At 36.7% G+C, this 17,358-nt stretch overlaps 1 protein-coding gene across 1 annotated transcript in view; it reads left to right on the top strand.

Annotated features, from left to right (window-relative positions):
* clic4 (chloride intracellular channel 4) overlaps positions 1-17,358 on the top strand; it is a 29,858-nt gene that overhangs the window by 8,167 nt on the left and 4,333 nt on the right. The window contains exons 2-4 of the mRNA XM_051133460.1: positions 12,048-12,157; positions 16,279-16,404; positions 16,503-16,609. Coding sequence (XP_050989417.1) covers positions 12,048-12,157; positions 16,279-16,404; positions 16,503-16,609 — 343 coding nt within the window. The remainder of the gene's footprint in view (positions 1-12,047; positions 12,158-16,278; positions 16,405-16,502; positions 16,610-17,358) is intronic.

Here is a 17,358-nt window from a genome sequence, read left to right on the forward strand (position 1 = left end):
TTTAGATAATCAATTGTTGTGGGGTTTGTCTCATTTACAAAACCAAACACCTGTGTGCCTGCAGACTGTGTAACATGATCCTGCATGACTGGAGACATTTGTTTGATATTATTTATGCATAACATGATGTGGAGATGTGGATGATGAGGGGGTGTAGCTTCGGGGAGGATGCATGAAGAGCAAAATGGAAAGTGACTGTAATTACTGGTTTATTTTCAACTGAATTAACCATAGGTTACATCATCTGTAAATACCCTGTTATATTATTTGAGACATAAATAGATATTACACATCTGATATAATCATTATTACACATTATGGGAATTTTTTTTTTTTTTTTAATTTTGCTCTGCCTCACACGCACACACTTACAGTCTCTTATGAGTAAAGTTTGTTAACTCTTATGAGTTGGCTGTTTACAGCCATGTGCCAACAGGCAGATGAGTGTGAGTGCAGGAACATATGGAGCACTCTCTGATTCCCTCGCAGGGCTTGAACTGGATCGTACGGACATGCCAATGCCATCGTGACATTGGATGTCATTGTAAAGTGACGTCTGTGGCATAGCCATTTAAATTTTTGTTTTAAATGTTAAATGTAGGCAAATTTGACCAGGTTTTCTAGAAGGAGTGATTTTACTGTGGCCATCTTTAACCTAAACACTTTTCTCGGTTTGTTAAGATTCTGCCGTTGATCTGCATGTGTTTAGTCTTGTCAGATCTCACAGCCGATTGGTGGTACTCTCCTGAACAATACGACCTGCATGTTTTTTTTTTTTTTTTTGTTCATTTGAAAAAAACTTGTTTATTCAGCTGGTGCAACATTGTGTAACCAGTGGTGTAGGTCAGGCGAGACTGCATGTGTTCGTTGATGTGAGTGTGCGAGTGCTGACCAATGACAGGCTGGAAGCGTGGCCGTGAGTCATCAGTCTGGGCTGTACTGGGAATGTTTGCACAAACTTAGTGGTGTGCAGGAAGTCTGTGTGGATAATCTGGAAACGCGCTTAATTCAAACTATTTATTTTAATTTCTACATATCTTCCGCTCTTTTGCTTATTAAATTGCTTTCCTTATTATAATAGCTTTTCCAAGTCATATTAAAAGTAGTTCACCCAAAAATAAAAATTACTCCATGATTTATATGATTTTTCTACTGTCAGATGAATACAATCTGAGTTGTATTAAAAAATGTCATGGCTCTTCCAAGCTTTATAATGGCAGTAAATGAGTGTTGAGATTTCATTTCTCTTAATAAAAATAAGAACAAAGAAGTAAATTATAGACAATGGAATAAAGATACAAATGAAGTTTTTAAAGTTACAATAGGTTTAACGTAGTAAGAAAAACTGCAGAAATGAAATGATTGAATGTAAAAATAAAACTAGTCTACAGTCACATAATCCTTTGGAAATCATTCTAATATGCTGATTTGGTACATTATAGGAAACATTATTATGTTGAAAATGCTGCTTAAAGGAGAACAATGAATATATGCTTACCTCCTTGTCATCCAAGATGTTTATGTCTTTCTTTCTTCAGTCGTAAAGAAATTGTTTTTTGAGGAAAACTTTTCAGGATTTTTCTCCATATAATGGACTTCTATGGTGCCCCGAATTTGAACTTCCAAAATACAGTTTAAATGCGAACATGCAAAGGAGATCAAACACCCCTAACAAAAAAAGTAAAACGGTGATATAGGACGATTTTGAAGTTGAGGGAGAACATGAGATGGGAATTTTTCGACATACCCTAACTGTCATGAACCAGAATAAAACAGTTCAGGCAGGACAAGACAAGACGAGCGTTTGACATTAAAAAGTATAGAAATTGTAGATGTTGTTTTTTTTTTTTTTTTATGAAAATAACCAATTGTTGCGCTAGATAAGACCCTTCTTCCTCGGCTGGGATAGTTTACAACCACATTTGGGATCGTTTGAAGCTGCATTTAAATTGCATTTTGGAAGTTCAAACTCGGGGGCACCATAGAAGTCCACTATATGGAAAAAAAAATCCTGAACTGTTTTTCTCAAAAAATATAATTTCTTTATGACTGAAGAAAGAAAGACATGAACATCTTGGATTACATGGGGGTGAGTACATTATCTGTGCATTTTTGTTCTGCAAGTGGACTTCTCCTTTATTTTTTTTTGCAAGTACACTGATACTTTTAACAGGATTCTTTGATTAGAAAGTATACCAGAGAGCATGACCTTTTGTAGGCTCTCCTTGCATCTTAAAGGGGTCCCAACACCATCCACGGAAATGCATGAAATCAGAGATTGTCTGTTTTCAAATCGGATATCCTTATGTATGTCTTATTCTTTCTCTTTCTTCTTTCTTTTCCTCTCCTTCCTTATAAGGTAACATCGTGGTCAGACTGTGCACAGGGGCCGGAGAATGAGCACATTGTGACTGTGAAGAGTTTGGCTGTTTGGAGTTCTAAATTTAGTCTGCTAAGCACTTCCCCTCGGCCCCACCTCCAGACAGACACACACACACACACACACACACACACACACACACACACACACACACACACACACACACACACACACACACATCTCTGCCTTGTGGGAATCTCACAGTGTGGTCTAACAAGGGAGAGCTGAAAGAGAGAACTGGAGTGGGTGCTGTGCCATGAGAATGTGTGTCTGATTGTGTTGAAGTGTGTGTGTGAGAGAGATTCCACCTTCATGCATTCAATTTGAGCTGACCTCTGTGACGTCTTCAGAGCTGTGCTGGAAGAAATGAGATCACTCACAGAGACCGCAGATCAGATGGAGACAGTGACATGTTCAGCAGCTACTGCACCATGACTCACCGTCTCCACTGGACAGCTGTAGCTGTGTGTGCTTCTCTCTTGGGGAGTTCAAATCCTTCAACTGTCTCTGACAGTGTCACAGAGTTTATTAAAAACACTTCACGTCCACCTGAGCTTGAAAAAGAGGGAGTGTGATGTAGTTCAACTATCGTGCATTAGCTATGAACACTATTATGAAAGTTTTTATCTACTAAAAAATTTTGATTAGGGATGCACCGAAATGAAATTTCTGGGACGAAATAGAAAATTCTAGATGGGCTTGGTCGAAAATCGGAAATGCTTTTTAATAATTATGTATTATTTTATTAAATTGGGGTACTTTAACACTGTTGCTTAGGGCTGGGTAAAAAATATTGATTCTCCGATTTTAATCGATCTTCAGTTTAACGCAACGATATCGATTCAGGAAATCCCCGAATCGATTCTTAATGCGCGTGCTTCACGTAAGAGGATATGAATATTCACCTCTTGTCCTGAAGGTGTCACCATCTTTCGAATTGCTCCACTAAAAAAACAAAAAACAAAAACCAGAGGATCATCATGGCATTTTATTTTTTTACAGTAATGTGCATTTTGCAGTTTGTTTACATGGTGTACAATGGATGCACATATTTATGACTTCTTGTTACAGTGTTCATTTAAAATAAAAGTTGTTTAAAATAAACAACTGTGTGCACCCTATTATTAATGTAGATGTGTATTTCAGTAATAAACTTAAGTAGGAGAGTTTCAGTTACCAGCATTTATATCAAAATATGGATCCCATGTCTGCAAAACTAACATTTTAAATGAAATATTGATAGCTAATCGATATCGAATCGAATCGAAATCGAAATCGAAACAGAATCGAAACCATAAAAATAAGAATCGAATCGAATTGCCGAATTGGTCACAATACCCAGCCCTACTGTTGCTGTGGGTTGTTTTTCGTGCCCGCGGGTTGAAGCGACCCCAGTAATGTGATATTTAGCCCCTTGAATGCAAATCTTACCAGGGGAACCCTGTCAATAAAAACACACATTTTACCTCCCAAAACTTGATTTTTTTTTACTGGGGGATCCCCCAAAATGTGATTGGGCTAGTTTTGAGTAGCCATTGGATGGGTTTTGTTCTGAAAACCTGGCAACCCTGGTGAAACCTATGTGCTGAATACTGCTGGGCGTTGCAGCGCGCCATATATTTTCGGCTCACTTTTGGCTGTTTTTCTCTTTTAGCCAAAAACTAAAAATGCTTTTTAATAATTATTTATTAAATTAGGGTACTTTAACACGGTTGCTGTGGGTTGTTTTTCATGCCCGCGGGTTAAAGCGACCCCAGTAATGTGATATTTAGCCCCTGGAATGCAAATCTTACCGGGGAACTCCGCCAAAAAAACATATATTTTACCTCCTGGAACTTGATTTTTACTGGGGGTTCCCCAGAAACGTGATTAGGCTAGTTTTGAGTAGCCATTGGACGGGTTTTGTTGTGAAAACCTGGCTACCCTGGTGAAACCCATGTGCTGAACACTGCTGGGCGTTGCAGCATGCCATATATTTGAGGCTCATTTTTGGCTGTTTTTCTCTTTTAGCCAAAAACTTAAAATGCTTTTTAATAATTATTATTTTATTAAATAATGTAAAATCATTTCATTAGACTTAATTTAAACTCAGTAATTTTAATGATACAGTTTTTTTTAATGATACTGGTTTTCAAATGGAAATGGGCTACTTTAACACTGTTGCCGTGGGTTGTTTTTCATGCCTGCGGGTTGAAGTGACCCCAGTAACATGATATTTAGTCCCTGGAATGCGAATTTTACCAGGGGAACCATGACACACACACACACACACACACACACACACACACACAAAAAAAAAAAAAAAAGTATTTTAATTTTTTCTGGGGGATCTGCCCTGAAATGTGATTGGGCTAGTTTTGAGTAGCAATTAGGAAGGTTTTGTTGTGAAAACCTGACAACCCTGGTGAAACCTGCGTGCTGAACACTGCTGGGTGTTGCAGCGCGCCGTGTATTTTAGGCTTATTTTTAGCAGTTTTTCTCTTTTAGCCGAAAAACAAAAATGCTTTTTAATAATTATTATTTTCTTAAATAATATAAAATCATTAAATAATTTTGTAAGACTTTTTAATTTAACTTAATTTTCAGTGATACTAATTTTTAAGTTTTCACATGGAATTGGGCTACTTTAATACGGTTGGGTTGTTTTTCCTGCCTGCAGGTTGAAGCGACTCCAGTAATGTGATATTTAACCCCTGTAATGTGAATTTTACCAGGGGAACCAAAAAAAAAAAAAAGTGTATTTCACCACAACGTGAATAGGCTAGTTTTGAGTAGCCTTTGGGCGGGTTTTTTGTGAAAACCTGCCAACCATTGTGAAACCTGCATGCTGTTTAGGCTCATTTTAGGCTCATTTTAAGCAGTTTTTCTCTTTTAGCCAAAAAACAGGGTTATTCGTGCCTGCAGGTTGAAGCGTGATATTTAGCAGTAATGTGATATTTATCCCTTGGAATGCTAATTTTACCAGGGAACCCTGCCAGAAAATCGTGTATTTTACCCCCCTGGAACACAATTTTTACCGGGGGTTCACCCCTTAATGCGGTCTAGCTTTGTTGTGAAAACCTGGCAACCCTGGTGAAATGCAGAAATTTTGGTGCATCCAAACTTCTGATGATACTTCAGATAAACCCTGATTAAGTATGCTTATTAAAAAAGGCTACTATAACAATATTTGTATATATTATAAAACTTATCATTTAAAACTTGGAATCATAGAAAAAATAGGATCCATTCAGTTTACAGTTACATCTGTTTTGAATAAATGCTTTTCTTGTGAACTTTCAAAGAATACTGTATGAAGTTATGTAAAAAATATTATGCAGCACAGCTGTTAGAATCATTTTGGAAGAATCATATAACTCTGAAGACTGGAGTAATGGCTGCTGAAAATTCAGCTTTGCCATTACAAAAATAAATTACAGTTTAAAATGTATTAAAATAGAAAACAGTTAATTTTACGTTGTAAAAATATTTAATAATTTACTGCTTTACTGCATTTTCGTTAAATGTAGTTTTTTCAAAAACATAAAAACTTGCCAGCCCCAAACATTTGAATTACAGTGTTACAGTGTTAAAAATATGTTTTTAACAATTGTTTTTAATGTTTTTTAATCAGGAAAGGCATATTTGAGTGAAACAAACGTCATGCTAAACATTTGGTGTTTAGAACTGATTCACAGAATCAAACTTTTTGGAAATGAACCAAACATTTAATCTTTTTCTGCGTCTTCTGCTGAGGTCTAAATCAGTCTCTAATAATTCTTTTGGAATATGAGTAAGCTTTCTGTTATTGCTCAAGGTTTCGGTGTTGCCTTATAAGGTACACAGCCTGTTTTTCACTTCCTTAGAATGCCATCTGTTTTTTCACCTCTTTTCTGTTGGATGCACCCAATGTGTTTTTAAGAGGTGTTGAACAAAAGGGCTCTGTTTGTGTTTGGAGAGTCATCCATATGGATCAAAGAGAGCGAGACCTCTCTGAATAGAGAGATGTGTATAGAGGGCAATATCTATGGAAAACACATATGCAAACACACTGCCGCTGTTCATTTTTGACCGTGGGCATCTTTAAAAGGTCATTTGGACCCTTTATATTTTAAGGGGACAACATCAGTTCTGTTCAAAATTGGCTGATTAAAAACATGCAGCACAGACGTTCCAGTGTCTTGAGGTGTGAGTGGTGTGTTGTGTAGCGGAGTTATTTTAGTAAGATTGAATGTGTTTGAATTGAAGTCTGGATGTGTGAGCAGCTGTCTGAGAGGAAATGCTTGCCCTCAGTCGACGTCGCAAAACCTAAACAAAACCCACACTCAACACCCCATGCCGGACATTTCTGGAATACATTTTGCTCCCCTCCCCACCATCCTCAGAGGCCTTACAGAGGGGGAGGTGAGGGAGAAGAAGAGAAGTAGAAAAACAAAAAAGGGGAAAAAATGGAAGACAGAAGGGGGCTTATCATGTAAACAGGAGAGAATCCTCTCCTCTCTAGTTTGTGAAAGACCACCTGCTGCTGCCATTCTTTTGTTTTTGTCATGTCTTGTTGCTTTGCTGTATATGAAGATGTGTTGTAGTCGGGGCATAAGCTGCTTTTATAAAATGATTCAAAAGCACCTGGAGTTGGTTTCCAACCAGTGAATAATTAAACCCAGATTCTTTTAAATAAAATTCTACAGGGGCTTGAATGGCTGACGTCTTTTTGAGAGTTTTTCCTCTCTGCATCCCTCATTAATACAAACAATTGGTCTTTTTAAACCTTTTTGTGTGATGAGTGGCTGTTTGCACTCTGTTGTTATGAATGGATCAGATGAGTAAAAACACCCTGGGGAATCCACAGCTGTGTTGACCTGCAGGCTATTACTGGTACTGCAGAAAGAAAACCCATTGTACCAATATTAAACTCATTTCTGCTTTATCAATTTAGTTGACTTCCTTAAAATTTTAATGGTTTTGTCTTTAAAGTGAAAGTGAAGCAGTCAGACAATTTACATTATTTAGTGAACGGATTTCACAATGTATGGGTCATTGTGCAGAATTGGTTCAAAGTCAGAGTTGGGAAAATTTTTGTATGTATGCAAATTGTATAACATCCAAGGTACACATTTCTGTTAATTCTCATATTGTATTTTCAGAAAGTTTTAAAATATTTGTCCCCTCCTCAAATTTGTCATTTGAAACACAGTAATATATAATTTATTAAGAAGGGTTATATTGACCCATTAAGATTTAGCTCACATCTTCCTTGTAAATAAATGAATATGAATATATATATATATATATATATATATATATATATATATATATATATATATATATATATATATATATATATACAGGGGTTGGACAATGAAACTGAAACACTGGCCAATATAGTGTTGGAGGTTTCATGGCTATATTTATGCAGCCTGGTGGCCAGTCTTTACTGATCGCACATTCCACCAATAAGAGCAGAGTGTGAAGGTTGAATTTGTGCACCCAATAGCTCAAACATTGTACCCTGAAGGTGGTGCCATGTATTAGGATGATAATGCACCAATACACACAGCAAGACTGGTGACAAGAGTGATTTGATGAACATGAAAGTAAAGTTAAACATCTCCCATGGCCTGCACAGTCACCAGATCTGAATATTATTGAGCCACTTTGGGGTGTTTTGGAGGAGCGAGTCAGGAAATGTTTTCATACACCAACATCACATAGCGACCTGGCCACTGTTCTGCGAAAGGAATGGCTCAAAATCCTTCTGGCTACTGTGCAGGACTTGTATTTGTCATTCCCAAGATGAAATAATGCTGTATTGGATATATATATATATATATATATATGAGCAGAGCTCATTAGCATTTAAAGGAAAATGCAACAATGGCTTATATGTGTGTATATATATATATATATATATATATATATATATATATATATATATATATAAGCCATTGTTGCATTTTCCTTTAAATGCTAATGAGCTCTGCTCACCCCGCCCCTCTCTTTTGTGGGGTGACGAGTTGGTGTGTTTACTTTAGCTATGTAGCATGTAGCCTTCGTTTCGCTGCGAAACTTGCTAACTAGCACATTTTTAAGAAAGGTGATTTGCAAAGATGCATTAAAAAAAAAACCTTATACTCACTTCTGTTGCAGATGGCATCACAAATGATTCGCGTGAACGTAGACGCATTCATGTAGGTCACCGGGCACATTTCCTTCTAAAATGAAAGTAACGTTAATCCTCTGCATTTTCAGCAGCTCAGATGTTGGGAGTGAATGATGACTGCTCTGTTCATTATTACATCAACAATAAAACACCTCAGTCGGAGACATTCTTGTCCACTCAAGCTTGATTAATGTTTATTGATAAGTCAACAGTTGTTCTGTTACCTGATATTCTGGGTTTCCTCTGTCATAATCCAGCATCATTAAATAGCATCAGTACTCCAGCGTTCAGTCACTCAAAAATGCTTTTGATGTATTACCTGTAATATCTAGATAACAGGCATATTAAAAAGTCTTGGTGAGCATAAGAGACATTATATAATAATCCTATTTTTATGCTTTTCTTATTTTCCTTCTGTCCAATTTTAGACAAAGTAGCCTTTATCTAAAGCTTGTCAAATGGTATTGAAAGAGTTCACAACTTATATTTGTCCACCTAGTAGACACTATATGCATTATGCAGAGAAATAAGGATTTCATTTCAATCAGAACATCTTTTCTTCATTTCTGATTTCAGACACACGCAGTAGCAGAAGTGAAGAAGCTTTGATTTTGAATGGTTTTCTTCATCATAACCCTCATCTTTTGTGTGTACTGTTACTTGGCTGTGAGTTTGTGTAACAGGTTGTTTTGTGTGGTCTATTGTCAGCACTAATAGACTGAACTCTACAGGACCGACACTACATCCGTGTGTCTCTATGGAAACTGTTGTCCTAACCCTATGAGACAGACTCTTGCTATTCCCTCTTACAGCGAGCATCTTTCATTCTGCAGAAACCGGAAGTCACTGAGTCATCTTGAGTCATTAAATCTGACTTCTGTTCCCCTTCTTGAATAATGCCCATTTACTTTCATGAATGACATGGGTTTTATTTGAGCATGTGAGTGAATGAATGTGAAATAGACACGTTTTAACAAGGGAAACCACTGAAAATGAACCCTGAGTCAACTGTAGAAAGACCTGCTATGAGCACTGAACAGAAGTTAAGCTTTTGTTCACCACAGAGAGAGGAAAGTGTATGAACAAGAGATACCAGCAGGGTGCTTGGACGGGAGAGAGACGGAGGAAGAATGAAAGAGAAAGAGAGAGTGAACTCTCTAGAACAAAGTCTTCTGTTCTCTGTCGGGCTGCTGGATTCTTTTCAGCGTGCGAAACCAGATAACACGAGAGCTAACAACAATACACCGCTGAGAAAAAAAAAGCTGATTCAGATATCAGTGCCGCTCTGTGAGGTTTATTGAACTTTGAGAATGTGCTAGAATCCAGAACAGGCCATTTATGATTGTGTAATGCCTTCCTTAAATGGTACAGAATGGGTTTCATTCAATAAATGGTAGTGATTTCATGTAATAGTTGTCTTAGTAATGATATTTTCTCCCCATCTCTGTTCCAAAACCTGCCTCTGTGCCTGCAGCCTAAATAGGAAGCTGTCTTAAAAGAGTTGTAGCACTTTACATGAAATGCGCAGGATGCCTGACTCATAGATTATTTGAATACAGGCATCGAGAGGAATAATACAGTTCTTATAAACATGAATGTATACAAAATCTTTTTTTTTTTTACATTAATTACATTGATTACATTTTTTTACTTTTTACTCTGCAAAGATTATTTTATTTTATTTTTTAAATGCATACTCTGCAAATATTTTTTTGTTTATTTTTTTTTTTAAATGCAAACTCTGCAATGCATACTCTGCAAAGATTTATTTTATTTTATTTATAAATGCATACTCTGCAAAGATTTATCGTATTTTTTTTTTACCCAAAACTGCAAATAAATGCATACTCTAAAAAAAAAAAAATAATAATAATTTTATTTTATTTTATTTTATGAAAGCATACTCTGCAAAGATTTTATTTTTATTTGATTATGTTTTTCACCCAAAAATGCAAGTAAATGCACTCTACAAAGATTTATTTTATATTTTATTTTATTTTATTTTTATTTTATTTTTCACCCCAAATGCAAATAAATGGATACTCTGCAAAGATATTTTTATTTTATTTTATTTTATTTTATTTTTTTAAATGCATGCTCTGGAAATATTTTATTTTGTTTTATTTATTTTATAAATGCAAACTCTGCAGTGCATACTCTGCAAAGATTTATTTTATTATTTATTTATTTTAAGTTTATTTTATTTATAAATGCATACTGTGCAATGTATACTTTGCATATTTTATTTTATTTTCACCCAAAAATGCTAATAAATGCATGCTCTGCAAAGATTTATTTTATTTTTTATTTTATTTCATTTTATTCATAAATGCATACTCTGCAAAGATTTATTATATTTTATGTTCACCCAAAAAAGCAAATAAATGCTGTTCTTTTAAGCTATTTTACTAATCCCAAACCTTTAAATGGTAATGCATGTGATGATAATTTGACCAAAACAAGGTTTTTTAGGAGGTAGCATAATAAAGATGTCTATTTTTGCATCAGTAGCTCCTTAAAATACTCCCTATGGGGCAGCTCGATAGGTAGAAGACCGGTTTCTGTCAGGTCAGGTCAGTCTCGCTGTCAGCTCGTTGCATAATTAGCTGAATCTAAATTGCTGAAGCACACGGGAACATCTCTATTCTCTGAGTCATAAGCATCTTGTTTCTGGAAATGAGTGGAGTGGAGAGATGGTCTGTTGTGTGTTGGAGTGCACACTGAGGTTGGTATTCAGCCGAGAGATGCGGAGGAGGAGGGTGGGCTCCTTTGGTGATATCTCCCCCTGTGGAATTCCTGTCTTTCAAAAAATGTTCACACAGTTGCTATCCCAATATTTAAAATTTACTGCCATTGTAAATGTGTTTATATTGCTAAAGAGTTCATCGACATTATACATGCATATAAACGTTCTTTGAATGCTTCAAAGGGACACTCATTTCCCTAGTTAAAAAAAATAAAGGACAGGCTCACATAAAATCACATGACTAGCAAATTCCATTCTCTTCATCTCACCACCTCACTGTTGTACATTTTCACTAACAGTATAATGTATGCTTTGTACATAGATCTGTATATAATCAAGTGTTACGTACATTTTCATGACTTTTAGGGTCTCTGGATGGTCTATTCGGCATTTAAAGAACACGGTGTTAGTGTAGTTTTGCAGCTTTCGCTATCCAGTGGGTTATGACAGATTTATGGAAACTGGAAATGGCCGACATGTTTTTAAGTCAGGGGTCAGCTTGCCTTCAGCTGCTAATGTTGATTTTGTGTCTTGGAAGCTGGGTTAAAGTTAGTCTTCCCGGTCAGATAAATCTCAATAACATGGAACTGATTCTTTAGTAGTTAAGATGTGTTTCTTGATGTGGTTTAGTTATTTCTCTGACTATAATCTGATACAGACTCTGTGTGATTGCAGTAATGACCCTGTGATTGCGAAATGTTCGCTGATGTGGAGCAACTCCTTGGAATAACAGCTTTAATGATTTCCCAAGTCAGACTAACATATTTTTCTTTCTCTTTCAGGCGGGCAGTGATGGAGAGAGTATCGGTAACTGTCCATTTTCTCAGCGTCTCTTCATGATCCTGTGGCTGAAGGGTGTGGTCTTCAATGTCACAACTGTGGACCTTAAGAGGTGTGTAAATGTTCTTGTTTATGGTTTGTGCCAGAAATTTCCCCAAAAGTGACTTAAATCTGACTTGAAACCTTCCATGAGGACCTAAAGCATTGTCTTTGTTTGGAAAAAACTTCAAATGTAAATCATTTTTCGTGTCTAATGTAACTTTCAGCCATCTCAGTTATTCATTTTCATTCTCTGTCTTAAGCATTTGCAGATGTCCGTGATGGTGTGTGTGTGTGTGTAAGTGTTTAAGTAATTCAGTGAGGAATTTAAGACACTCGTGTGACCGTGAGGCATCAGTGACAGTGCGCCGGGTGTGTGCCACAGATGATCTGTGGTAATATTTTGAACTTCTGAAATTGAGGTTAAGCCATCTAATCTTAGCTGTGACTTTAACCTGCTATTATATAGAGCCCTATTTTAGCGATCTAAGCGCATGGTGCAGGTGCACTTAGGGTGTGTCCGAATCCACTTTTGCTAGTTTAACGATGGGAAAAAAATGGTAAATGGGTTGTACCTGTTCTCTTAATGAGTCATGCGTGTGTTTTAGGCATAACATTCAATAAACCAATCAAAGTCTCATCTCCCATTTCCTTTAAAAGCTAGTTGAGCTTGCACCATGGCAGATTTGCTATTAATCTGGTGTAATTTGCAGGAGCAAAGACTGAATGCTTCTCCAGAGAGGAAACAGATCTACGGGACAAGCCTTCTTCATGTGCACAATAATAATCTTTTACACTGTAATCCTTTCATTTTTAATATTTGGCATGTTTCGTTGCGTAGAGGGTACGCGTTATTATTAAATGTTACTGTTTACACAGGAGAATGTGGGCAGCCACACCATCGTTTTCAAAATTCTCCATTTTTTTAAGGGTTGAAAACTGCAGAGTAGTGTAGACGACAGGTGTAACTGTAGCAAAAGTTAAGTGTAGTGTAAATGCAATCTTACACTTCCAGTTCATAATCCATCGTAGAGAAATAATAATAAGAATATCGAAGTGCAGTAAATGGTAAAACAGTTTGCACTACAAACCATTAAAATAATACGGAAATACACCAAATTGCAATGTCAAGCAGCAAAATGAGCTGTTTTGTACAGATAAAAATAGCTGGACGCGGATGAGACCGGAAGCCAGACACATTAAATTTACAAATGGAAAAAAATACAAACGTATCCACTCTTACAGCAAAAATAAGGTGAATAGGCGCATATTACGTATGCGGCCTTTAGATCAGGTTTTAGTTGGTCATTGGCGCAATTTCCACTTGCCTCAAAATGGCAACGTGCCAACAATGCGCCTGAACACACCTCTTTTTTTTTTTTTTTAGAGCAGCACATTCACGGGCAAACAGATGGGCGCAAGTGCATTTGCTATTTAAACAACGTGACGCTGGTTGTGAAAATGATAACTGCGTAGGGCTGAAACTAGCAAAAAACACTTGCGTTACGCCTGGTGTCGCATTGTGATGGGTGTATGATAGGGCCCATAGGATCCACTGTGTGTGTCAATCCTAAATAATACTTAAATGAGGTTATATTATGGAAGCCTGTTTCCACGACTGAATAAAAAATAAAAAAGGCTCTCTCAGAATTGTGATTATTATTATTATTTTTTTTTTCTCTTTTCTTTAAACTCACAATTCTGACTTTTTTTCCTTACAAATGCAAGTTTGTTCCTCGCAATTTTGACTTTTCGCACAAATGTGAGTTTGTATCTCACAATTCTGACTTTTTTCGCAAATGACAGTATAGAAAAATATTAGTGTTTACACACTTTTGTCCTTATTTCGTTTTTTATAATATAAAAGCAAGAATTTAATGAAAGTAAGTTTATCGTACAAGAAGTAAGTTTTCTTGTCAGTTGTTTTTTTTGTTTTTTTTTATTCTTTGGTAATTGTCAAATACGACTAAATGAATTTAAGGTGTACTTTTTCATTATGCAAAGGGCAGGTTATAAGCACTTTGGGTTTCCTCTTGCTCTGTTCTTAGCACTGTATTACATAGCCTCCTGGACCTTTGAAAAAATAAAAATTATACAGACTTTTACGTGCACACAAGAAACCATTAAACAGCATATAGGACAATGCACACCTATTGTGCCATCAGCCCATTTTGCGGAGTGGTTTCTTGGCCTCCACAAAGTATGCATTTAAGAGACCTGAGTCCTTGGAATATGACATTCTGCATAAACGAAAGCCAAGTTTTGCACACTTTTTTGCATTACCTGTCTTTTTTTATAGACCCTTGAACTTGGCAAATTTGATGCCATCAGCCCATTTTGTGTCATGGTTTCTCCATCGCCACAGAGGATCTGTTAAATTGAACATTAGGCCTTGATATTAGAGGTACTACCATAAGAAAAGCCAAATGGCTTCTGTACGTTGTCACTTAAATTTAAATTTCTGATTCTGATTCTGGAAAAAAAAAATCCTGAGAAAAAAGCCGCTTTTCCACTATTGGGCCGAAGACTGATTCTTATTGTGAGGAAATTTTTTACAGCTATATTGCAAACGATAAGATATCGCCCATCCCTAGTTTTCAGAATTGCAAGTTTATTTCACAATTCTGACTTAGTAACTTGCAATTCTGTGTTATAAAGTCAGATTTGTGAGTTTATATCTTAAAGTTCTTCTTTTCTCAGAATTGTGAGTTTGTCTCGCAATTATGACTTTATAACTCGCAATTGCGAGTTTGTGTCACACAATTCTAACTTCATTTCTCAGAACTGCAAGTTTAAATCTAATAATTCTGAGAAAAAAGTGTGAGGGGAATATTTAGTCTAGGAATATTGCAAGATTCTTTCATTTTAATCTTGTTTTTTAAATCTGGTACAGTATAAGCTTAAATATTTAAGCATTCATATTGACCTATTGTGTGTGTGTGTGTGTGTGCGTATGTATGTGTGTGTGTGTGTGTGTGAGAGAGAGATTAAATTTGAAGAGAGCTTCCACACTTATAGTCCGTTCCTCTCCCTCTTTCTAGACTTTCCACAATATGATATTCAGTGTTTTATGAGGCTGTAACAGAGACACTGTTGAGATCAAAGTTTATGACCCTAAAATGAAATCAACTGAAACTGCGACATCATCATCGACTCTTCTTTCTTTATTTTCTTTCCTTCTTTCATTCTTTCTTGCTTCTATTCTTTCTTGCTTGCCTACCTATTGCTTTCTCCTCTCTCTTACCCTTTCCTTCATTCCACCAAAAATGGATACGGTGCTCCTTGTGCTAATGTCAGAGGTGTGAGGTCATTTCCTGTTGTTGTAGTTGGTAAGATCGGAGTGTTCTTGCCTGCAAGGCCTCATGGGACATATGCCCTCTCTGTTCCTGAACCCTCAAGTGTTTTCAGATTTCACAGTCTCCTATTGTTGAGGTCCAGGAACGTCCTCAGTTGGGAAAAAAGATTAATGTAGAAGAATATTTTGGGGTAGGGTTAGCATTTACCCTGCTGGTTTTATAAAAAGCCAAGTCAATGTGTGTGCGCGTGTACCTGGTATTTATCACGTTATGGGGACCAAATGTCCCCACAAGGATAGTAATACCAGTAAATTTTGACCTTGGACGTTTTTTAGGTCCCCATGAGGAAACAGACTTATAAATCATGCAGAATGAGTTTTGTTTGTTTGTTTGTTTTTTTTTTTTTTTTTTTTTTTTTTTTTTTTTTTGAGAAAGTAAGATCGTGTACAGTCTCATGTGAGGGCTAGGTTTAGGTATAGCGTAGGTGTAGGACGATAGAAAATCTGGTTTGTGCATGTATAAAAACCATTATGCCTATGGAATGTCCCCATAAAACATGGAAACACAACATGGGGGTGTGGTGTGTGTGTGTGTGTTGGGCTGTGAGTTCTCTGGAAAACCCCTGTTTTGTGCCAACAGTGTGTAATCCCTGAGGGCATTTTATCACCTTGTATACTAAAGAAAAAATATTCATTTAATTGCTTTGGGCTCTGCCTTGCTAACCTCATATTATTGTTTAGTAAATATTTCTACAGTTTGGTCTCATGTCACATTTCTTAGAGCAAAGTTGGATTTTTAGACTTTTCTCTGAAAGGGTCTTATTGAAAATCTGTCTTTTCATCATTAAGAGAAGTAGACTTATATTAATGTTATACTTGTCTTTTTTTTTTCTTGGTAGAAAACCTGCTGATCTGCAGAATCTGGCCCCAGGAACCCACCCTCCCTTCATCACCTTTAATGGAGAGGTCAGGACAGATGTCAACAAGATCGAAGAGTTCCTAGAGGACGTCCTTTCCCCTCCAAAGTTAGTCAAAGCGTGTGTTTATGTATTGAAGTGTCCCATGTCTGTCAACACCACGTCAAAATGTTTTATTTGACACATGTGTGCATTTGTACACCCAGGTACTCTAAACTTGGTGCCAGACACCCAGAATCCAACACTGCAGGGATGGATATATTTGCCAAGTTCTCTGCCTTCATCAAGAATTCCAAGCCTGACGCCAATGAGGGTAACCAGAAAGATTTTACTCTTTCACTTCCAAACAGACCTTGCTTAGTGGAATAATCACACATTCAATAAACTCAGTTTAACCAGAAACTTTCTATTGCTCTGTTTTGAGAGATTAGACATAGTTATGGTTGCCATGTCTCAAGTTGTGTATGTAAACAGTGTTGTCTCTAGTTTAGATAACGCAGGGCTTGGATCCAATGTCTCATTTACATGCTTTAGTACTGTAGGTAGGGCTACAATTTGATAGTTAGATAAACTTCCAGAGTAAACACCGTTATTGTTAACCTAAAACAAAGTTTTCGAAATAAGAGTGCCTGTGCTTTTATCAGAAGGTGTAGAACTGTTGTGAAAAAGATAAAAACACTAGGAATTTGCCTTGATGCAATGCCACGCAATCTCAAAGACGACTCGGCTCAATAAGCGTTTGGCAGTGACCCTGAACATAAACTAACTTCAAGAGTCTCCACCCTAGTAAAATGTTGACTGTGGGTGATAACAGCCTCTTCATTCCAGCTGGAGTCTGTCAACATTGTCTGAAGGCCAGCCGGACAGCACAGTGTACAAAACATGCCTTAGCATTTTAGTTTGCACCCCTGAGTGGTCCTTTTTTCCTTTTTTTTTTTTTTTTTTTTTTTTTTTGAAAGTTTAGAGCTAAATGGGTGAACTGTAAGGATCTGGTTTCACAGGAGTGTGATTATGCCCTTATGTGGCAGCTAAGTAGAAGTGCAGCCAAACACTGCAATTATT

Source organism: Labeo rohita, chromosome 17 (genome assembly GCF_022985175.1).
Source record: "Labeo rohita strain BAU-BD-2019 chromosome 17, IGBB_LRoh.1.0, whole genome shotgun sequence".
NCBI classification, from domain to species: domain Eukaryota; kingdom Metazoa; phylum Chordata; class Actinopteri; order Cypriniformes; family Cyprinidae; genus Labeo; species Labeo rohita.